Source organism: Mastigoproctus giganteus, chromosome 7 (genome assembly GCF_048544385.1).
Source record: "Mastigoproctus giganteus isolate SK-2022 chromosome 7, ASM4854438v1, whole genome shotgun sequence".
In the NCBI taxonomy this organism is placed as follows: Eukaryota; Metazoa; Arthropoda; class Arachnida; order Uropygi; family Thelyphonidae; genus Mastigoproctus; species Mastigoproctus giganteus.
The window spans coordinates 37,395,250-37,420,988 of record NC_143581.1 but is presented as its reverse complement, the minus strand read 5'-3'; the positions used below and the strand labels follow the sequence as shown (position 1 = coordinate 37,420,988).

At 38.6% G+C, this 25,739-nt stretch overlaps 1 protein-coding gene across 1 annotated transcript in view; it reads right to left on the bottom strand.

Annotated features, from left to right (window-relative positions):
• SMC6 (Structural maintenance of chromosomes 6) overlaps window positions 1-25,739 on the bottom strand; it is a 655,684-nt gene that overhangs the window by 297,480 nt on the left and 332,465 nt on the right. The window contains exon 12 of the mRNA XM_090377619.1: window positions 11,887-12,048. Within this exon, the coding sequence (XP_090233745.1) occupies window positions 11,887-12,048 (162 nt within the window). The remainder of the gene's footprint in view (window positions 1-11,886; window positions 12,049-25,739) is intronic.

The window sequence follows — 25,739 nt, the reverse complement described above, 5'->3', positions numbered from 1 at the left end:
CAAAACAACAGTGGGCCCAACACTGAACCCTGGGGGACTCCACTAATAATATTAGTCCAGGTAGAAGAGTATCAACTGATTGCCACTCTGTCTTCTCCCACTCAACCATCCTTTTATCCATTGTAGCAACTTGGCCTTAATGCCATACTGCTCCAATTTGTACAGTAGTCTTCTATGCGCAACAGTATCAAAAGCTTTCCTGAAATCCAAGTATATGATATCAAAATATTATTTTTTGTATAAGTTCCTTTGTGGCCACATCATATTATCCAATCAAATTGGTCGGACAAGACTTCCCCTTGAAAAATCCATACTGTCTGAATTATTTCTGCTGTCTTGTCTAGATGATCCTGCAATGCTTCTTTAACCAGTGATGCCATTATTTTTCCATGGAACAGAAGTTAAATTAACAGGTCTGTAATTACTTATGTCACCCTTTGATTCCCCCTTTGTGAATTGGAGATACATTTGCACATCTGCAGTCCATGTGAACTTTGCGATTCCAAGGATCCTGTCATAATTATGGCTAAGGATTTGCTTACTTCCTTTGGCACCTCTAATATAACTGAATAGATCCCATGTACACCAGGTGCCTTTCTTACGTTTAACTTCAACAATTTCTTCTCCACTTTGCTCTCAAGTCAAGTGGACCAATCTGATTCATCCCCTTCCTTTTAGAGTTTTATAAGAAAAGTCTTTGCATCCTTCGCCAAAGATTTTTCATAATCTGTCTTCTCTTGCTTAACCTCCTTTGTGACTTGATTACAGACTAGCTTGTATCTACCATAGCCTTCTGCGCCGCCTGACAATTTATGTGCATCCTATGCATTTTTATTCTCTGCCACGAATCTCATTAGTTCACTGGACATCCATTTGTTCCTAAACGTAGAGCAGTATTTCTCAGTTGGAACAAAAAGACTAGTAGTTTTCAAAATTACTTACTTGAATGCTTCCCATTTAGAATTTGCTGTTGGTAACATCATCAGTTGGTCCCACTGTATAGAACCTAAAAAATCTCTGAGACCACTGTAGTGGCCTTATGAAAGAAAAAACTTCCCTTTACCCCAGATGGTAGTTACATCTTTAAGTAACCTGCTTAATGTGACAACCCATGTCGCCCACAACCTTCAGCATTTTATCTGTTTTGGCACCTAGCCAAAAAATAAGGTTGGGGATCCTGTATTAGCAGATAGACAAAAGGAATAACAACAACAGACTTGAACATTGTTTCTGACCAGACTCGACTTCAAGTACACAGTTTATCTATTTGGTAATTATTTTTAGGAGGATAATTCCCCATTACAAGGCATGATATTTCGCACTGATCAACACCAAAAATGTTTCTGGCTTGAAAATAGTTAATTCTTCTTAATTTCAGCTTGAGAAAACGAATATAACATTTAAAACTCTTAGTTAGCTCTCAGTTCCATGATATAGCCCTTCTTATGATTTAAAGGAATATCGGTGAATACTAGGGAATTTTGGAGTCTAGAAAATAGATAGGTTGGTAACACTGAAACAGAAACACCATATTTTTTTGTATGTTTTTTTTTTTTTTTTTCTATTTCTATGTATCATTTACCTTACAAGTGATGTGAGTAATGTTCATTTAGTTATTATTTATTTTTTTATTTTCAGGTTTATGGACAAAAATTACGTATGTCTGCCAGGGGCAAAGGGGCAAAGGGGCAAAGGTTGATGACGTTGTAGAGCGGATATCATCTTTTAAGGGCACAAAAGGTGATATAGTTGTACACGTTGGCACTAATGATATTAAGAGTAGGAGACCGGCGGAATTACTTAACAAGTATAGGTCACTGTTGAAAAAAAGCCGTGAATTAGGGTTGAATTTGAAAGTGTCTGAAATTCTGCCCAGACACGATAGGAGGGAGTATACGATGAGAGCCCTGTCAATCAATTCGGCCCTGGAAAGATTGTGCAAGGCTCAAGGGGTAGAATTTTTTTCAGCCTGGTCTGTACTTGTTAACAGGAGAGACTGCTTCTACAGGGATGGGATACACTTAAATAGAAAGGGTGCAAGAATGTTTGCTGATGCTATCAAGGCAGTGTTAGGTGGGTTGGAAAACTGCTAGATTTGGGGGGGGGATACAAGGACTAATAGATTAACAGTAGCCACTGGCAGGGGTGAAAGTGATTCTTCCACTGCTTCTATTGGAATGAGCCACAGCCTGGAAAATAAGATGCAGGATATTTCAGAGACTGCTGGGAATCATTGGGGTACAAATAAACACATAGGTTGTGTTAGGGTAGCTAAGAAAAAGAACAGGTGCATGTATACTTGCGTGTGCACCAATGCTAGGAGTTTAGTAAATAAATTTGATGAATTTGAGGTATTGCTCAAAACATCAAAGGCAGATATTGTGGGGATTTCAGAGACGTGGTGTCACACATATAAGGAATGCAGAACTGGAATTTGGGGAGTACAATGTCTACAGAAAGGATAGACAGGATAGAAAGGGAGGAGGGGTTATGCTATTAGTTAAGAAATACATAAAATCCAAGGAAGCGAAGCCAGTCGACATTGCTGGACAGTGCAGTGTCGAGTCAGTTTGGTGTGATATAAGCATTAGGAGATCAAAATTGAAGGTAGGAGTGTGCTATAGGCCTAATGACTCTGATGAGTATAATAAGAAACTGTACAGGGAAATAGAGTGGGCCAGTAAATCAGAGAGTCTTATAATGGGGGATTTTAATTTCCCAGATATTGACTGGAATTTGGGGGCTGGTCACTCACACATTAGCAAGGCTTTTGTGGATTTATTGGATGATTGTTTTCTACATCAGCATGTTCGGGAGGCAACTAGAGGGAGTAATACTCTTGATTTGATTATCAGTAGTGATTCTTCATGCATTAAGAATCTGCAGGTAAATGAACCACTAGGTGGCAGTGATCACAGTGTGCTGAAGTGGGATTTACTCAAAGAGGTAACTACCATTATTGCTTTCGTAAAGGCGACTACGATGGACTGAGACAGTATTTAAATTCTATACAGTGGGACCAACTGATGATGTTATCAACAGCAAATTCAAAATGGGAAGCATTCAAAGAACTTATCTTTGAATGCTACTAGGCTTTACATACCAACTAAGAAATATTGTTCAAGGTTTAGGCCAAAATGGATGTCAGATGAACTAATGAGGCATATGGCAGAGAAGAAAAATGCATGGGATACATACAAATTAACATGTGACACAGAAGCCTATGATAGATACAAGTTGATCTGTAACCAAGTTACAAAGGAGGTTAGGCAGGCGAAGGCAGATTACAAGAAATCTTTGGCAAGGGATGCAAAGAAAAACAGCAAAGAGTTCTTTACTTATGTAAACTCTAGAAGGAAGGGGATGAATCAGATTGGTCCACTTGATATCAATGGGTCAAGTGTTGATGATCCTGCTCAGGTAGCTAACAAACTGAATTAATATTTTGCATCGACATTCACACATGAGAAGTTATTCAGCGAGGGGAATGCCAGAGGTGTATCCAACTCTGGCAGTAAGCTAGAGAATCTTGTAATAACTGAGAGTAAAGTGGAGGAAAAATTGTTGAAGATAAATACAAGAAAAGCACCTGGGGTGGATGGGATCTATCCAGTTATATTAAAGGAGGCAGCAAAGGAAGTAAGCAAACCCTTAGCCATAATTACGAGAGCTTCCTGGGACTCAGGGGAAGTACCCATGGTCTGGAGATGTGCAAATGTGACCCCAATTCACAAAGGAGGATCAAAGGGTGACACAAGTAATTATAGACCTGTTAGTTTAACTTCTGTTACTGGAAAATTAATGGAGGCACTGCAGGATCATTTAGACAAGACTTCAGTTATAGCTCAGACACAGCATGGTTTTGTTAAGGGGAAGTCTTGCCTGACCAATTTGATTGGATACTATGATGCAGTCACAAAAGAACTGGATGCAGGGAATAACTTTGATATTATATACTTGGATCTTAGAAAGGCTTTTGATACTGTTGCACATGGAAGACTGCTGCACAAATTGGAGCAGTGGGGCATTGGAGACAAATTGCTGCTATGGATAAAGGGGTGGTTGAGGGGGAGAAGACAGAGAGCGGTAATCAATGGACACTGGTCATCATGGACTAATGTTATTAGTGGAGTCCCTCAGGGTTCAGTATTGGGTATATTATTGTTTTCTGTATTTATAAATGATATTGATGAAGGTATATCAAGCTTAATGTCCAAGTTTGCAGACGATACGGAGGTTGGCAGGGTTGTCAAGGACACTACTGACACTATGTTACTGCAACAGGATCTGGAAAGGTTGAGCAGATGGGCTGAGAGGTGGCAAAGGAAGTTTAACATTGACAAATGTAAAGTACTACATATGGGAAACAGCAACCCCAGAGCAACGTATCAACTCTGTTTTACTACACTGACAGTGGTAGAGAATGAAAGGGACTTGGGGGTGGTTGTGCAGGCAGATATGAAGTTTTCTGAGAAGTGCAGATGGGCTTCAAGAGTAGCTCATGGTGTATTGTCAATGATATATAGGAATTTTTCTAGCAGGGATAAGGAGGTGATTATTCCCTTGTATAAGGCAATGGTCAGACCACACCTAGCATACTGTATACAGGTCTGGAGGCCTCATTTCAAGAAGGATGTAGAGATGCTGGAACGAGTACAGAGAAGGGCAACAAGATTAATGAATGGAACAAAGAGGTGCTCTTACGAAGAAAGGCTTAAGTTTTGAAAATTACAGTGTCTGGGGACTAGGCACCAGCGAGGTGTGATAGAGGTGTATAAAGCCTTGAATGGTTTGAGCATGCTCAATGCTGATGGGATTCTTCCTCTTGCTCAGAATAATCACCTGAGAGGGCATAAATTCAAATTGAGAAAAGACGGATGTAGGATAGACGTGAAGAAATTTGCCTTTAGCCAGTGGGTGGTTGGTTGGTGGAATGGACTGCCATCCGTTGTCGTGGAAGTTAATAGCCTAAATAAGTTTAAGGCTCAGCTGGACAGGTATTTCGAACGAACAGAGGGGTGAAGTGGAGGTGGTTATTTTTTATTTATTTATTTATTATTATTTTTTTTTGGCTGATGCTGCATAAGCTTGCTTTCTTGCATCAAATGCCTCTACTAATATTAATGCTAAAAAGCCAGAATGCCATGTGAATGTGTTAACAATGTTGACAATTTTTTTTATGTGTGTGTGTGTGTGGTGGTGTGACATTTTCCACTCAGAAATGCCAATTGACTCCACTTGTGAAGACAGCCTACTAGCATTATTTTGGCTGAGATAGGGAATGAAGACAAACCCTGGGCACCTCATATTTGCTTACACATGTGCTGTAAATCACCATGGATGGTTGAATAACAAAGGACATTCAATGCCATTTGACACCCCAATGATTTGGAGGGACTTTTCGAATCATGTAAATGACTGTTATTTCTTCATGGTTCCTCCTCTTAATCATGGCATGTCAAAAAAAAAGGAAGTGGACTATGGAATACCCCAACATCCCATCAGCTATCCAACCAGTGGGACATGGGGATGGTCTTCTGTACCTCACCCTCCAGAAGAGTACACTTTGGGGTCTTATGAAGATGGGGACAGTGTGAGGAATGTTGGCCAACTTGGGCCTTTAGCATCAGAATATCCTGATTTTGTGCCAGAACCTGAGTTGCCGAGTGAGTCACACAGAAGCACTCAAGGTGAAGTAATTCGAGACCTAGATCTATCGAAAGATAAAGCAGAGCTTCTGGGATCAAGGCTCGAACAGTGGAATCTTCTGCAATGAAATGTCAAGGTGTCCGTGTACAGGAGCAGGCAGAATGCTTTGACTACATATTTTAAAAGTGAAAACAACCTTGTTGCTTGCTGTGATGTGCTAAATTTAGAGCATCTCTGAACCTTGATTTCAAAGCAACAGCTCCAAACCTTAACAACCTCTCTCTGCAGCAGAATTATGTACAGTCATCCCTCTTCAGAGCCACTGAATATGCTGCCAAACAAAAGAAAGTGCACACTCCTCATACTCCTTGGTGGACACAGGAACTTACTGATCTCAGAAAACAAATGCATGTGGCACAGAGACCTTTCAATGACACAGGCACTGGCCTGATCCTGAAGTTAATGCTCTCGAGCAAGAGTACAAAGAGAAGCGAAAAATCTATCATAAAGCCATCATGGAGAACAAATTAAGATCTTGGAGACAATTATTTTCCCAAGCAGGGAACACTGACCCCTGGGGGCTCACATACAAGATCTGTAGGAATAAAATTATCAGCCCAAATAGATATACCAGAGTGCAATATCAAAACAGCGAAACCTATGACTGGCACTCAACAGTTGAGAAAATCATTGAATGCATCTTTCCTGAAGATAATCCCAATCTTGACAATATGCACCAAATTCAGATTCGAGCAGACAATGCCATTTATGAATGACGTTGATATTTTCATGATGTTGAACTTGGTGTGGCCAAGTTGAATCCTAAAAAAGTGTCCAGGCCTTGATCTGGTAGAAAATGCAGTCATCACCAGATTTCATGAGCTCTACCCTAATATTTTGTTAAATCTTTAGAATATGTGCCTCTTGGAAGGCATATTCCCCAATTTCTTGAAGCAGGCACTGCTTAAAATTATTCAAAAACTGGGAAAACCTAACAGCGATCCAAGAGCGTACTGCCCAATCTCTCTGTTAGCCAACCTGGGAAAGTTGTTTGAAAGAATGATTGGTCCCAGAATCCAAACTATCCTAAACTCACAAAACCTTTCATCCAACTCGCAGTATGGCTTCAAGAAAGGATCCTCTGCGGAAGATGCCATTGCAGCCCTTGTAAAAAACAAATCAATATCTTTACAAAGTCAAAAGATCCTACTTCAGTGATCAATTCAAGTCACTGCCCAACACCTGTCATATTCAAAATTTATAAACAAACAGAGGTTGCCCACAGGGGTCAATGCTAGGCCCACTCCTTTGGAACTCCATACTTTCAGTGGCTCACCAGGTTTTGACAACTGAGTCAATTTCACCTATGCAGACAACTTGGTTATTTGCATGGCATGAAGATCCAGGAGAACCCTTGAGGCCAGAGTAAAGATTGTCCTGAATGACCTGGTAAGCTGAACCCTCACAAATAAATTAAAAATATCAAACATAAAAACAAAGCTAATGATCTTAAAAAACAGGATGGATTACAGCAGACTCCCTAAAGTGCTTGTTCATGGGAAGCAAATTCCATATGTTGCACAAACTAAACACCTTGGCATCATAATGGACGACAGGATCAGTTTACAACCACATATGAACAGTTAAGCAAACAAAACCAAAGCCTTCACTGCAGCTGTCATCAGGATCTCCCATTCAGGCCTGATGACGGCTCACCAAAAGAACCCATTGTCTGTACTATAAAACTGTGTTCTTGCCAACTGCCTCCTAAGCTGCTGGGGTCTGGTTCCATAGGGTCACTAACAGTAAAATCAGGGCCAAACTCTTTTCCATGCAAAGAACCATGCTGCTTGTGATGCACCGAGTACCAAGAACAATCTCAGCTAATGCACTGCAGGTTCTATCAGGGCCCCTTCCCCTGGACCTATATAGAGCTTATAGAGGATGCATTTACAAGCACAAAAAAGGACTACCAACCTCACTCCTTGGAATATACTGCAATCCTTATACAAATATCAAATAGGAAAAAATAAACCTATGGAATAAACTCTTCTTCCTTTGGCAGGTTAGAGGGGATGAAAGTCCCACTGGAGAGGTCACCAGACTGTTTAACCCGGTTGTCACCTTTGCTATGAATAAGCCGCACTGTAATTGATTCTACCCATCCATGACCATCCATGTTCTCTTCTGCGACCAGAATGCCCTCTGGTTGCAGAAGAGAACAGTCTGTGGATTTTTTGCCACTGTAAAGGGATAAGTATTTTGATAGTTTTACTGTATTCTTCATTAATTAACATACTACATTATGTTTTACAAAGATATTAAATAGGTTTAGTAGCATTCGTTAGCTTCTTATTTTGAATTTAACTAGTGATTTTGGAAGTTACGACTCTCGGCGTAACTTCCAAATCAATATTGTAATCAATAAGAAATAGCACAACGTACATATCTCGAACTGATAGCGTAAGGTATAGTGTAAAACTAGATAATGTTATACGAAGCACTCTATAGGAATCTGTTAGCTTAGTATAGTATTATCAATTAATCAAAAATATTTATTAATCTTATTAAATTCCATTGTTAATTAAACTGTATTTAAACGGAAATCAAAACCCAGACTAGAGCTGTGAAGTAAAGATTACAGACTAGTGATAGTGCTGTGACTTGAGGGAGATACAAAGGGGCGATTCTCCAAAGCATCACAGTCTCAAAAAATGTGCGAAATGTGAAATGTTTGCTGAACTTTCTAAAACAGGGCACACGATCTAGCCAAAGGGCATGTCTTTGTATGTGTGCTAGATGCCTAGAGTGTCAAGAAATTAGGTGCCAACTCAGCGTTCTGATGGGTGTCTATGAGAGCTTGAGGTGTAGGGCAAATGTCCTTGAAGAAATTAATATGAGGAACCCATCAACCTCTCTGATGACCAGCTCAATGACAGAGTTCACTCCTGTGCATCAGGCAACACAGAGGCAATCTCCAAGGCAGAATGATGAGATATCAGGTATTGCACTACTTCGAATAAATAAAGCTCCTCTAGTAGAGGACACTACTGTTATTTATTCTCAGTGGGCACCACCACTCAGATGGCCGTTTCAAAGCTAGTTGGCTTCATCATCGGTGGGCAGGCAGGTACCCTGGTAATGCAAACATGCCATCACATGATTGTGAAGGCAGCCACAATATGAGATAAAATTAAATGATGCCCTTACACTACATATGTAGTTAAATTTATGGGCCAACTATGGTGTATCTACACCGATATTATATAGTTAATTTAAACCCATATCATATTATGCCTTGCGCATTTAATCTTCATTTACTGTATCATTCTGTACAACACTTGGCATCTGTCATATTGTGGAATGAATTCACAACTGTGATGGCATGTTTGCATTACCAGGGTAACTGCCTGCCCACTAATGCTGAAGCCAACTAGCTTCAAAACAGACATCTGGGGTAGTGGTGCCCACTGAGAATAAATAACAGTAGTCTCCTCTACTAGAGGAGCATTATTTATTCGAAGTAGTGCAATACCTGGTATCTCATTGCAAAGGCAGCCATAATATGAGATGAAATTAAACGATACCTTTGCAGTTCGTATGTAGTTAAATTTATGGCTAAATCATGGTGTATCTGCACTGATATTATATAAAAAATTCGTAATGCACGAATAATACTGCTGATAATCAGATCAAGAGTATTACTCCCTCTGGTTGCCTCTTGAACATGCTGCTGCAGAAAACAATCATCCAATAAATCCACAAAAGTCCTGCTAGTGTGCGAGTGACCAATCCACAAGTCCCAGTCAATATCTGTAATATTAAAATCCTCATTACAAGCCATTCTGATTTACTGCCCCATTCTATTTCTCTGTGCAACTGTTCATCGTACTCAGAATTATTAGGCCTATAACACACTTCTACTCTCATTTTTGCTTTCCCCATGCTTATGTCACACCAAAATGACTCAACATTGCACTGCCCATCTATGTTAACTGGATGCACTTCCTTAGATTTTATATATTTCTAAATTAACAGCATAAACCCTCCTCCTTTCCTATCCTGTCCTGTCTATCATTTCTGTACACACTGTACTTCCCACATTCCAATTCTGCATTCCTTATATCTGTGACACCATGTCTCTGATATTCCAACGATATCCACCTTTGACGTGTTGACCAGGACATCAAATTCATCAAATTTATTTACTATACGCCTAACATCAGTGTATATGCAAGTATACATGTGCCAATTCTTATTGTTAGCTACCCTAACACAGCCCAGGTATTTATTTGTTTCTTGATGATTTCCACCAGTCCCTGAAATAGAGTCACTGCATTTAGCCTACTTCTATGTTTCTGGTTTGTTCTGTTGGTTGTAGAGTAGGATTTTTATCCAGAAGTATATTCACAACTTGTGTGACATGGTGCCTGGGAGGTTGTTCTTTTGGTGAGGAGAGCAGTCAGAGTTTCAACAGAATGAAGCTTTTGAACTACTAATGCATATGTTGATGATTAACATCAGACACTGTGTAACAGAAACTGTTTCTCTGCTTCTTGATAAAAGGCTTTATGTTTATTTTTATATTTTTGAATTTTTCTCTTTTGTTACCAGTGGATGCAGTCCCTTGAAAAGGCTTTGTTTACTTTGTCAGTTTGGACAACTTTGAATTTAAAAAGTACAATTTACGTGAGTGTATTCTTTTCATTTATGTGAAGCACAGGGGGCTGCATATCTGCAAGCTGTTTGTGAAGGAACAAAATTTTTGGTACTTAAAACATCAGACTGGGTTAAGAATACAAGATCAGACTTGAAACCTTAGGTACCTTGCTTTTATAGATGTCAACAGATTCAGTGTTTTGAATGTAAGGATGATTGTGTGAGTATGTAGAAGCACTCCATACTTTTTTATGACCATTCTTTTACTTTTTACTGTTTTGAACTTTTAGATCTTGTATAATTTTTTCCTCTTGTACAATGAGATCCTGCTCTGCCGTAAATCCCCTTAGGGTGGCATGTGGGAATTCTGCAGAAGGGAGATAATTTTGGTTAGTCTTTCTGCATGCCTATGTTCAGTCATTTTAACCAGAAGATCCACTGATTGCAATACCTGAACCATTTCTGCGTACAGCAGAAAAGCTGTATACAGTCACACTTCGACAATTAAATGATGAAATTAAACAGCATGTGAAGCTATCCCAGCAGTTACATTGGGGGATATTTCTCATTCAGCTGTTCGCTGCTCTGAATAAACAGCACCTAGAAACAAATAGTGCAATTTGAATGTCTGCTCTAGTCAACCATGTGTTACAAACTACTGATCTGTACACACCAAATAACCAGCTTCTGAGGTTTGTAATTAATTTCATTTCCTAAAATGTGTGCACATTTTTTTTCAAACACTATGTATTATTTATTTTTCACATATTTTAATAAATATAAATATTTATATTCACTAAAACATATTAATATTTTAGTTTGTCAATTGTAGCAAGAATTAGATTAATAATAATATTCTTGATGCACAAGAAGACATTTTTTTAAGTTAAATTTCTTGTTATAAAACATTCATTTAATACATTTGAAGGACACAATGGTTATCTTTTTAACAACCATGTTTGGTCTACTTTAAGCAACTTCTTTTGTTTTTCTTTTTTTATACTTCTGAATTCATTCTTTGTGAGGGCAGCACCTTGTGCTGTATTCATGACGAACAACTTTATAGTTTGATTATACTGTAGTATGGGTAAACTTGTACAGAAAAGCTGTTTGGATAAGCTTGTGAAATAAACTTTCTGCATGTAAACTCCCATCAGCATCTGCTAAACTAATACTGACTTGTACGGATGACAGAACTTATGAAATGTCCTCACAATATAAGGCCAACTTAAGAAGTGATAACAGCCCCTCTCAGAGCCTTAAATGATGATAGAACTAAGAATCTAAAAAAACTGAGGAGAAAGGAGTTATAAACTGGATTTGACAAAACTTTTTGGATTGTCAGAAGGTATTTTTATAAATAAATTAAATTACTTTAAAGGGGATTAAAAGATACTAGAACCAAGAAGCATAAATTAAAATTGAGGAGGAAGCTATAAATTGGATTAAAGGTTTCTTTTTTGATACAAGTCAGTAATTATTGAAATTAGCTGCTACCATAGTAGTTGTTTTTCTGGCAAATATCAATACTGAAGTGTATAGTTAAAAATTATATATAAAAAAAATTGTTCAACTTACAACAACCTGTTTTCTTTTTCATATAAATCAGCAACTGTTTCTTTTATATCTCTATAATACATTTCTTTTGACTTTGACTGTTGTTCTAAATCATTTATTTCAGATCCCTTCTGATTAAGCAGTTTTCTGAGGTTGTCAGCTTTAGCTCTATAGTCCTCACCTCTAATAATAAATAAAAATTTTGATTACTTACGAGTTTAACAAAAAACTGTTGTAAAATTAAAATATAATAGCTTTAAAAAAATCTAATTAATGCAAATGAAAGTATGGTCAACTCATATAAAACCGAAACAATTGGGACTTAACTCTTACAGATGTCTAAAACCTAATACAAGACCATTGGAAACTTTGTTACAGCTTTGGGAAGCTGTAAAAGGAAGCTTGGGTGTAGTTTCATGAAGCAGCACGTTTCCCATCATCAATCAGACCCCATGTTGTGTCTCTCATTAGATGAGCTTAATTACAATTGACAAGAACTGTTATTCAAAGTGTACTTTTTTTTGTTATTTTTCAACTTAGAATGTGATGCTTGGATGACTTTCCCATGGCTCCTGCTTTGGCAGATGAGAAAATTTCCATGAGGAGAGTGATATGCTATAATTATCTCCAATATCTAAGTTAAGTTTAACAAAAAATTACTTAATGGTTTTACTCATCAGCATTACTGGTTGCAGTAATGCTGATGAAATGCCAACTGTCACCTGTATACAAGCAAAAATTAATTACTGATTCAATTAAGCAACAACAAAAAAAAAAAAAATAGTTGACAGATTCAATCTGACATTAGGAATACTAAAAATAAAGTGCTGTTGCCAGCAGGCCAACAACAACAACTCCATTCTGTTCAAACAAAAAGAGAGAGAGTTATGTTATTTGGTTTTCAGGAGCATTAGCAACTAAGGCCATATTGCTTCGGGAATATGCGGTGGTCATTCCCTGACCTTTCCGCATCCTCCGTATTTGGTGGTGACGGGCTCAAACCCCGGTCTAATCAAGAAGCGTGTGCTACGCACTGCTGCTCCTTCCCAACCTGGCTACAGAGGTGAGAGAGATCTGGATAATAGTTCCATTTGATCACTACTCTGCCAATTTCATAATTAATTATGAAAATTGGCATAATCATCTAATTTGAATATAATTATTATATCATTTGATTATGCCCATCACCAGTTGCAGTTACAATTGTCAGAAAGTATTAGCATTAGCATTAGTAGAGGCATTTGATGCAAGAAAGCAAGCTTATGCAGCATCAGCCAAAAAAAAAAAAAAACCCACTTCCACTTCACCCCTCTGTTCGTTCAAAATACCTGTCCAGCTGAGCCTTAAACTTATTTAGGCTATCAACCTCCACCACAAGGGATGGCAGTCTGTTCCACCATCCAACCACCCGCTGGCTAAAGGCAAATTTCCGCACGTCTATCCTACATCTGTCTTCCCTAAATTTGAATTCATGCCCTCTCAGGTGATTTTTCTGAGCTAGAGGAAGAATCCCATCAGTATTGAGCATGCTTAAACCATTCAAGGCTTTATACACCTCTATCAGATCACCTCGCTGGTGCCTAGTCTCCAGACACTGTAATTTGCAAAACTTAAGCCTTTCCTCGTAAGAGCACCCCTTTGTTCCATTCACTAATCTTGTTGCCCTTCTCTGTACTCGTTCCAGCAGCTCTACATACTTCTTGAAATGAGGCCTCCAGACCTGTATATAGTACTCTAGGTGTGGCCTGACCATTGCCTTATACAAGGGAATAATCACCTCCTTATCCCTGCTGGAAAAATTCCTGTATATCATTGACAATACTCCATGAGCTACTCTTGCAGCCCGTCTGCACTGCTCAGAGAACTTCATATCTGCCTGCACAATCACCCCCAAGTCCCTTTCATTCTCTACCACTGTCAGTGTAGTACCACAGAGTTGATACGTTGCCCTGGGGTTGCTGTTTCCCATGTGTAGTACTTTACATTTGTCAATGTTAAACTTCATTTGCCACCTCTCAGCCCATCTGCTCAACCTTTCCAGATCCTGTTGCAGCAGTGTCCTTGACAACCCTGCCAACCTTTGTATCATCTGTAAACTTGGACATTAAGCTTGATATACCATCATCAATATCATTTATAAATACAGAAAACAATAATGGACCCAACACTGAGCCCTGAGGGACTCCACTAATAACATAGTCCACGATGAGCAGTGTCCATTGATTACCACTCTCTGTCTTCTCCCACTCAACCACCCCTTTATCCATAGCAGCAATTTGCCTCCAATGTCACACTGCTCCAATTTGTGTAGCAGTCTTCCATGTGCAACAGTATCAAAAGCCTTTCTAAGATCCAAGTATATAATATCAAAGTTATTCCCTGCATCCAGTTCTTTTGTGAGTGCATCATAGTATCCAATCAAGTTGGTCAGGCAAGACTTCCCCTTAACAAAACCATGCTGTGTCTGAGCTATAACTGAAGTCTTGTCTAAATGATCCTGCAGTGCTTCTTTAACCAGTGCCTCCATTAATTATCCTGGAACAGAAGTTAAGCTCACAGGTCTATAGTTACTTGTGTCAGCCTTTGATCCTCCTTTGTGAATTGGGGTCATTTGCAATTTCCAGTCTATGGGTACCTCCCCTGAGTCCAAGGAAGCTCTCATAATTATGGCTAAGGGTTTGCTTACTTCCTTTGCTGCCTCCTTTAATATAACTGGATAGATCCCATCCACCCCGGGTGCCTTTCTTGTGTTTATCTTCAACAGTTTCTCCTCCACTTCACTCCCAGTTATTTCAAGATTCTGTAGCTTACTGCTAGAGTTGAATACACCTCTGGCATTCCCCTTGCTGAATAACTCCTCATGTGTGAATGTCGATGCAAAATATTCATTTAGTTTGTTAGCTACCTGAGTAGGATCATCAACAGTTGACCCATCAATATCAAGTGGACCAATCTGATTCATCCCCTTCCTTCTAGAGTTTACATAAGTAAAGAACTCTTTGCTGTTTTTCTTTGCATCCCTTGCCAAGGATTTCTCGTAATCTGCCTTCGCCTGCCTAACCTCCTTTGTAACTTGGTTGCATATCAACTTGTATCTATCATAGGCTTCTGTGTCATGTGTTAATTTGTAAGTATCCCATGCATTTTTCTTCTCTGCCATATGCCTCATTAGTTCATCTGACATCCATTTTGGCCTAAACCTTGAACAATATTTCTTAGTTGGTATGTAAAGCCTAGTAGCTTCCAAGATATGTTCTTTGAATGCTTCCCATTTTGAATTTGCTGTTGGTAACATCATCAGTTGGTCCCACTGTATAGAATTTAAATACTGTCTCAGTCCATCGTAGTCGCCTTTACGGAAGCAATAACCCTTCCCTTTACCCCTAATGGTAGTTACCTCTTTTAGTAAATCCCACTTCAGCACACTGTGATCACTGCCACCTAGTGGTTCATTTATCTGCAGATTCTTAATGCATGAAGAATCACTGCTGATAATCAAATCAAGAGTATTACTCCCTCTAGTTGCCTCCTGAACATGCTGATGTAGAAAACAATCATCCAATAAATCCACAAAAGCCCTGCTAGTGTGTGAGTAACCAGCCCCCAAATTCCAGCCAATATCTGGGAAATTAAAATCTCCCATTATAAGACTCTCTGATTTACTGGCCCACTCTATTTCCCTGTACAGTTCCTTATTATACTCATCGGAGTCATTAGGCCTATAGCACACTCCTACTCTCAATTTTGATCTCCCAATGCTTATGTCACACCAAACTGACTCAACACTGCACTGTCCAGCGATGTCGACTGGCTTCACTTCCTTGGTTTTTATGTGTTTCTTAACTAATAGCATAACCCCTCCCCCCTTCCTATCCTGTCTATCCTTTCTGTAGACGTTGTACTCCCCAAATTGCAGTTCTGCATCCCTTATATCTGTGTGACACCACGTCTCTGATATCCCAACAATATCTGCCTTTGATGTTTTGAGCAATACCTCAAATTCATCAAATTTATTTACTAAACTCCTAGCATTGGTGTACACGCAAGTATACCTGCACCTGTTTCTATTCTTAGCTACCCTAACACAACCCATGTGTTTATTTGTACCGCAATGGCTCCCAGCAGTCTCTGAAATACTATGCATCTTGTTTTTCAGGCTTCTGCTCATTCTAATAGAAGCAGTGCAAGAATCTCTTTCACCTCTGCCAGTGGCTACTGTCAATCTATTGGTCTTTGTCTCCCCCCAAGCTAGCAGTTTTCCGACCCACCTAACACTGCCTCGATATTATCAGCAAATATTCTTGCACCCTTGTCTTTCAACATCGTATAATAGTGCTTTAATTTCATAAAAGTCACTGTTTACAACACATTTATTTGCAACAAGGTGATGTGTAATAGAGCCACAGAAAAGGTTCGACAGGCAAAGGCAGTTTATGAGAAATCACTAGCAAACAGAGCAAAGAGGGGGGATAAAGAATTCTTCACATATATAAATGCCAAGAAGAGCAGGACAAACCAGATCGGACCTTTACGTAAGGGAAAGAGGATAGTAATAAATACACCAGCTGCCGTTGCAGATGAACTCAACAGTTATTTTGCATCGATATTTACAAATGAAAAGCCTTTTGTGGCAATGGGAAATTGTGGGAGCGAAGTTAAAAAATATGTAATTAATGATATTGAAATTTCGCAAGATTATTTAATGAAAAAACTTTCAAGCCTACAAGACTAGTAAGGCTCCTGGAGTTGATGGAATATACCCTATAATCTTGAGAGAGGCGGCAAGCGAGTGCATTGAACCACTGAGGCTGGTTATGCAAGCATCACTAGACTCTGGGGAGATTCCCTTGGATTGGAAAAGTGCAAATGTATCTCCCATACATAAGGGTGGCTCTAAAAGTGAAGTGGGAAATTATCGACCTGTCAGTCTGACTTCAGTAGTAGTAGTGGCACATGATGCAAGAAAGCAAGTGTAGGAGCTTATGCAGCATCAGCCAAAAAAAAAATCATCACACCATTCCCTCCAAATGCCTGTCCAGTTCCTCCTTAAATTTATTTAACCTATCAACTTCCACAACGACAGATGGAAGTTTGTTCCAGCAATTAACCACCCGCTGGCTAAAGGCAAATTTCCGCACATCTATTCTACATCTGTCCTTTCTTAATTTGAACTTATGTCCCCGTAGGTTCGTAATCTGAACAAGTGGAAGGATCCCATCAGAATTCAGCGTGCTCAACCCATTCAAGGCCTTATAGACCTCAATCAGATCACCGCGCAGGTGCCTAGTCTCCAGCCACTGCAATTTGCAGAACTTAAGCCTCTCTTGGTAAGAGAATCCCTTCATTCCCCTCACCAATTGTGTTGCTCTTCTCTGTACACGCTCAAGCAAATCTACATCCTTCCTAAAATGAGGCCTCCAGACCTGTACGCAGTACTCAAGGCGTGGCCTGACCATTGCCTTATACAGAGGGACAATCACCTCCTTTTCCCTGCTAGCAAAATTCCTATATATCATTGACAAAACCCCATGACCTGCCCTAGCAGCCTGTCTGCATTGCTCAGAAAACTTCATATCTGACTGCACAATTACTCCCAGGTCTTTTTCATTTTCTACCACCTTAAGTGTAGTACCACACAGTTGGTACGTTTCTCTGGGGTTACTTCTACCCATATGCAGTACTTTGCATTTGTCAAGGTTGAACTTCAGTTGCCACTTCTTAGCCCATCTGCCCAAATTATCTAGATCCTGTTGCAGTAGCACACTGCCATTACTGTCATTAACAACCCTGCCAACCTTTGTGTCATCTGCAAACTTCGACATTAAGCCTGATATACCTTCATCAATATCATTGATAAATACAAAAAACAACAGTGGACCCAACACCGAACCCTGTGGGACTCCACTAATAACATTAGTCCATGAAGAGCAGCACCCATTGATTACCACCCTCTGTCTTCTCCCACTTAACCATCCTTTTATCCATTGTAGCAACTTACCCTTAATACCATTCTGCTCCAATTTGTACAGTAGTCTTCCATGCGCAACAGTGTCAAAAGCTTTCCTGAAATCCAAGTATATGATATCAAAATTATTTTTCGCATCCAGTTCCTTTGTGACCACATCATAATAACCAATCAAATTTGTCAGACAAGACTTTTCCTTAACAAACCCATGCTGTGTTTGAATTATTGCTGCAGTCTTGTCTAGATGATCCTGCAATGCATCTTTAACCAGTGACTCCATTATTTTACCCGGAACAGAAGTTAAACTAACTGGTCTGTAATTACTCGTGTCACCCTTCGATCCACCTTTGTGAACTGGGGACACATTTGCACATCTCCAGTCCGTGGGAACCTCCCCTGAGTCCAAGGATGCTCTCATAATTATGGCTAAGGGTTTGCTTAGTTGCTTTGCCGCCTCCTTTAAAATAACTGGATAGATCCCATCCACCCCAGGTGCCTTTCTTATGTTTAACTTCAACAATTTCTCCTCCACTTTGCTCTCAGTTATTACAAAATCATTAAGCACACTGCTACAATTTGATAACCTTCTTCCATTTTCAAACTGTAATAATTCCTCACGTGTGAATGTAGATGCAAAATATTCATTCAGTTTGTTTGCTATCTGAGCAGGATCATCAACAGTCGAACCATCGATGTCAAGTGGACCAATCATATTCATCCCCTTCCTTTTAGAGTTTATATAAGTAAAGAAATCCTTGCTGTTTTTCTTAGCATCCTTTGCCAAAGATTTCTCGTAATCCGCCTTCGCCTGCCGAACCTCCTTTGTGACCTGATTACAGACTAGCTTATATCTGCCACAGGCTTCTGCGTCACCTGATAATTTATATGCATCCCATGCATTTTTCTTCTATGTCACGAGTCTCATTAGTTCATTTGATAACCATTTAGGCCTAAACCTTGAACGATATTTCTTAATCGGTACATAAAGTCTAGTAGCTTCCACGATTAATTCCTTGAATGCTTCCCACTTAGAATTTACTGTTGGTAACATCGTCAGTTGATCCCACTGTACAGAATTTAAAAACTGTCTGAGACCACTGTACTCCCCTTTACGGAAGCAAAAACCCTTTCCTTTACCCCTGACGGTAGTTACCTCTTTGAGTAAATCCCACTTCAGCACACTGTGATCACTGCCACCTAGTGGTTCCTTTATCCGCAAATTCTTAATACACGAATGATCACTGCTGATAACCAGATCAAGAGTATTACTTTCTCTGGTTGCCTCTCGAACATGCTGCTGCAGAAAACAATCATCCAATAAATCCACAAAAGTCTGACTGGTGTGTGAGTGACCAACCCACAAGTTCCAGTCAATATCTGGGAAGTTAAAATCCCCCATTATAAGACATTCAGATTTACTGGCCCACTCTATTTCTCTGTACAATTGTTCATTGTACTCATTCAAGTCATTAGGCCTATAACACACTCCTACCCTTATTTTTCCTTTCGCAGTGCTTATCTCGCACCAAACTGACTCAACAGAGCACTGTTCATCTATATTAACTGGGTGCACTTCCTTTGATTTTATGTTTTTCTTAATTAACAGCATAACACCCCCTCCCTTTCTGTCCTGTCTATCCTTTCTGTACACATTGTACTCCCCAAATTCCAGTTCTGCATTCCTTATATCTTTGTGACACCACGTCTCTGCTATCCCAACAATATCCGCCTTTGATGTCTTGACCAACACTTCAAATTCATCAAATTTATTTACTATACTTCTAGCATTGGTATACATGCAAGCATACATGCTCCTATGCCTATTCCTTGTTACCCTAACACATCCCATATACCCAACTATTCCATGATGACTGCCATCCGTCCCTGAAACCCCCAACACCCCTCGCTCCAGGTCGCTTCTTATTCTAATAGAAGTTGTGCAAGAATCACCTTCACCTCTACCTGCGGTTACTGTTAAACTATTAGTCTTTGTCTCCCCCCAAGCTAGCAGTTTTCCGACCCACCTAAGACTGCCTCGATAGCATCAGCAAATATTCTTGCACCCTTTCTATTTAAGTGTATCCCATCCCTGTAGAAGCAATCTCTCCTGTTAACAAGTACAGTCCAGGCTGAAAAAAATTCTACCCCTTGAGCCTTGCACAATCCTTCCAGGGCTGAATTGATCGACAAGGCTCTCATCATGTACTCCCTCCTATCGTGTCTGGGCAGAATTGCAGACACTTTCAAATTCAACCCTATTTCACGGCTTTTTTTCAACAGTGACCTGTACTTGTTGAGTAATTCTGCCGGTCTCCTACTCTTAATATCATTAGTGCCAACATGTACAACTATATCACCTTTTGTGCCCTTGAAAGATGATATCCGCTCTACAACGTCATCAACCTTTGCCCCTGGCAGACATACCCTGGTCCTGTTCCACCTATCCTTTTTACAAAGGATGTTCCCCGTTTCCCTGACAATAGAGTCACCAACAACAACTAGTTCCTGTGGGACCAGCGCATTCTGCCTTAGGGGTTGCCGCTGTGTTGCGTGATGACCAAGTGCAAGCTCTGGCGTTGATGTGGGCAGCTGAGAGCCTGATGGGCCCCTCAATTTAGTTCCTTCGAGGGCATCCACCCTGTCCTTCAAGCTCTCATATAGGCCCATAAGAACGCTGAGTTGTTGCCTGATTTCGATACACTCCTTGCATCGCGCACACACAAAGACATCCCCCATGGCAATATCATGTTCCGTTCCAGAGAGTTCGGCAAACATTTCACAAGTTGCACATTTCTTTAGGCTGTGATGCGTTGGAGAATTGTCCCCCTCAGTTCTCCCCCGAGTCACAGCACTCCTGCCACTTTGTGCCCGTTGCTTTGCTGCTCTAGTTTGGGGCATGGTAGTTTAAATTAATAAAATCAATAAATTAAATATCAATAGTATTTGAATAGAAACTATTAAATAGAAACAGTGAAGCGTATTACTATATAATTATGCGTTAGAGCTACCTAGCTACCTCAATTAAAAAATTTGAATTCCCTACCACTATATCCAAAAACAATGGCTACGAAAATGGAACGAAATAACGGTTTTACCTATCGTAAGTAAAATCCACAAAAACTCTTTATCTAAATTAAAAATAAAAAATAACCAGCGTAACTATAACTATATGACTACGTATTAAGTACAATATAAAATAACAATCATGTAAATAACAGGTAAACACTTATCGTTTTTGCAGAGCCTGTAACTGATAACTGTAACTTTTAAAGAGATTCAGCGCCCTCTCCAAGTAGGGAAAATCATGGAGGCATTGATCAAGGGTGGAATTCAGGATCATTTGGATCGAATTGAAATTCTCAAGGATACTCAGCATGGTTTTGTAAAAGGAAAATCATGTTTAACAAATCTGGTTTGCTATTTCGAAAAGGTCACTCACGAGCTGGATTTAGGGAATAATTTCGACATTGTTTATTTAGATTTCAGCAAAGCTTTTGACTCAGTCCCACATGAGCGGTTGCTTTATAAGCTGGAACAGGTTGGAATCACTGGGAAAATCCTTAGATGGATAGAAGGATGGCTTCAGGGCAGGAGGCAGAGGGTTGTGATAAATGGCTATTCCTCAGATTGGGTTGATGTAAGAAGTGGGGTTCCCCAAGGATCAGTATTAGGACCACTGTTGTTTTTAATTTTCATAAACGACATTGATGAAGGGATAGAGGGCGTGATGTCTAAATTTGCAGATGATGTTAAAATTGGTAGAGTAGTTAATGATCACTGTCAAGCTGAGCTTCTTCAGAGAGACCTAGATAGACTGCAAGAATGGTCAGAAAAATGGCAGCTGTGCTTTAATCCAACAAAGTGTAAGGTATTACACCTGGGAAACAGTAATCCCAAAATAACTTATTCACTTGGTGGAGTTCAACTAAACTCAGTACTGGAGGAAAGGGACTTGGGTGTTACGATACGGTCAGACATGAAATTCTCTGAGCATTGTAAACAGGTTGCAAGGAAGGCCCATGGTGTCCTATCGATGATCTATCGAACTTTTGCAAGTAGAGATAGGGACGTGATAATCCCATTATATAAGGCCTATGTTAGACCACACTTGGAATACTGTGTTCAAGTATGGAGACCGCACCTAAAGAAAGACATCGAGCTTCTTGAAAGGGTGCAAAGAAGGGTAACTCGCCTGGTGAGATCGGCAAAAGGGCGTCCTTATGAAGAAAGACTTCGAATATGTGGGTTGCAGAGTTTGGAAACTAGACACCTTAGAGGAGATTTGATTGAGGTGTTTAAGGCTCTGAGAGGCATCAGTAAAATGAATGAGGACAAAATTTTCAAGATTATAAATGATGCTAGAACTAGGGGACATAAATTCAAGTTACGCGGGGAAATGTTTAGATTGGACTGCAGGAAGTTTTATTTTAGCCAGTGAGTTATAAATTACTGGAATAAGTTGCCTTCATGGGTGGTAGAGGCCGACAGTTTGGGGAAATTCAAAGGTCATCTGGATAGTACTTTCGGGTAAGGGAAGCGCATAGGATGATAGGATTAATTTCCTTTTTATTTAATTTTTAATTTCATTTTATTATTTTTATTTATTTATTAATTATTATTATTTATTTATTTATTTAATTTTTGTTTTTATCATTGTTTTGTTCGGATTTTTTTTTTTTTTTTTTTGGCTGGTGCAGCATAAGCCATAGGCTTTCTTGCACCATACGGCCGTTACTAATACTAATACTAACTTTTAATAAACTCTGATTTGGTACCTTTTCTTTCTTTCTTTCTTTGTCCCTCCCCCACCTCTCTTTGATTGTATTCTTCAATATGGTTACCCCTATACTTGTTTAGCTTATTAATTTATTTGCATTTTTTCCCCCTGTCTTTTAAGTTTATGTGATTAGTTAATAAATTAATTAATTTTGCACTTAATTTGCAGTTTTATGTTAAATTTCAGATAGTAGATGTTAAGTTTCATATTTGCACTTTGGATCAGCTTGTTGACTGGGTAGTTGATAACTAATTTGCATGTTATCTTTCAGTTTTTTTGAGTTACTTCTTAGTTAAAATTTGATGTGATGCCACTCTAGCATTACTCTGCCACCCGTCTATCAGATCACAGTGGACTGACAAACTGACAATCCATTTTTCATGAAATTTTATTGATGGTATGCTTATTTGATAAATGATTTTTTCTATTTATAAAGGAGAAATTATATTCAACAGAAGCATAAATTACTGAAAGGAAGTGAATTCTATTTGCCATTGAGTTTGTTCTTCCACCACATCTATGATCTTCCCCCGATGACTTCTAGTATGGCATATATTCCTACTGTCACAACAAATTTTGGCAACCCAGTACACTTGTCAGTAACAGCAAAATAAGGTATCAAATTCTTACTGCCAACATAAAAAAGCACTTCTGTTCCTATATTAAGTGTATCATCCCACTGGACTGTCATTCAAACCTTTGCAAGCAGTACATGACTTTAATTTTGAATGTAACTTTTTTACATGCAAAAAAGTCAGCCAAGCTTTCCTATGACTGATACTTCACTGTCATGGCAAAGAATTTTGACCAAATAACCAAAAGGATATTCAGATATTAAAAAAAATAATAATAGTAATAAAAAAAAATAAATAAATAACAGGAGAATCAAAAGAAAGCAAACAAAAATAACAAAATTTATTGAATAATCCATGTATTTTTATTCCTTGATTAATATAATGGTTAAATAATATTTTTATCACCAATGGTGTAATGAAGTGAAGTGAAGTTACCCCCACCCCCATTGTTTGTTGATTTCAAGCAGAGCAGGTCTTATTTTAAAAATGCAGCAGTTTAGAAAATATCAGAGACAAATAACATCCCTTTTAAATGGTGAAACCTCGACATGTTGGGCCTAATTATATACCACTTTTGGACATAATGCCAGTGTGATCAGGTTCCCAAAAAAAAAGTAAAAATTAATTCAGTTTATGGCAAACACAAATTTCACAAAAGACACTTAGCAAAAGCAAACTCCATACCTCGCAGAGGAAGAATCAGCTACTGTAGTGGTTTCCAAATGTGGACCACTGAGCTACTGTATCAATCAGACAATTAAATTTTTATAAACAATAGGATCTATCCAAGAGTAATTACTATAGATGTTTAGTTTTTGTCAATTTTGCCTCAATTAGATATGCAAAAAAAATAAAATAAAAAATACAGTGAAATGGTAACTCCTCACAGGAAACTAACAAAAGTAAACATTTTTCCTCTGAAAGGAGAAATGAGAATGGGCTATCACATTTTTCAGTTGTGATATATTTAGTCATAAATTTTTGTAAACAAAAGCATGTGTCCTTTTCAAAGCTATGAAAACAAACATATATACATACATACATACATACGACGGCTATTCAATAAAGAATGGTCACAATTTTTCATGAACAACCAACCAAACTGCTTGCTATTTCTAGCTGAGCTGTGCAATTTAAGACCAAACCAAACTGCATCATATAGCAACTGTGCAGTTGACTGGTGCACATGGACTGATCTTGTCAAGTTTATGCCTGTTCAGTTTCACCAACATAACAATGGGCATGACACTCAAGGAATAGTGCCAACTGACTTTGCACCCTGGGTTTTTTATTTTTATTTTCAAAGTTACAGGAGTTGCATCTTGTTTTACTTGCATTACAAAGAGTCCACAAGTATGAGGAATATAATAATCAGCATTGAACATATAAGAAGAGTATGTCAGCCTTTACAATGAATAATTCCCAGAAGTCTAGCATCCCAGAGGATTCCAAGAATATCAATCCAAAGAGGTCTGCCTGAATTTCTAGTTAGAACAGTTTATTTTGTTCCTCATACCATTTTCTGTTTTATGCTTTTAATTTGTAATTACAGAAATGGTTTTTTCTTAACTTTATTTAATTCTTTATTACATAAAGACACTAAAGAACTTCTGAGAAGTTTCTCCACAGGAACTTCACAGAAGGATCAACATGTGTTGAAATAAATCCACATACAACATAGTGAAGTTTTATCTTTTCTCTAAATAAATATTACTCTTTACCAAAATGAAACCAGAACTTTCTAGGTCTCATTCTGCTTCATTCTACTTATATTGTGGGAACGAGGTTTTCTTATCACGGCTATGGCTCGACAATTGTGTGTGTGTGGGGGGGGTTGATGAGAATGGCACTATTTTACTATTTTTATTATCTTCATAATATATCCCTAACTATTTATATTTTATATATTTTTATTCCCTTGCTATTTCTTTCCCCCGTTACCTTGGAACCACAAAGGCTGTTGTTTTTATTTCTTTATTCCTTTAAACAGGGGGGGTCCTCACTTCCCTTCCAAGGCCCACATGCTACCTGCTGCATAATATATTATTTCCATTAATTTTATCTTGTTTGTTAATCAGAAGATCCAAGTACTGAGGACTTTATTATTTTTTATTATTTCATTATTTTTTCTCTTTATACTAGCTTCCCTAGCTTAGATAGTTTGTACTACTAATTCTAGCTCTGAGGTGTCAGTCTATTAAGACGAAACAAGGGGTATTAACATAACAAGGATTTATTTACCATTTGTACAACAATTATTTACACATTCTAAATTATTCATGATATCAACATTTTTTTACAACACAGTATTATTATACATGAAATGGTGTCCTCCCTTAATCACTCTTCTTAAGCAATTCATAAACTTCCACTAGGTTTTCAATACAAAATCTTAAATATTCTATCCTATACTCTTTTATACGGTCATATATACATCCTTTCCAACATACTGAATAACTCCAATAATTTTTCACTCTCTCTTACATACTCTAAGGAGGAAATTTCTACCGAATACAATTCACTCCGTTAATAGCAATTAGACAATTCATGATATCAA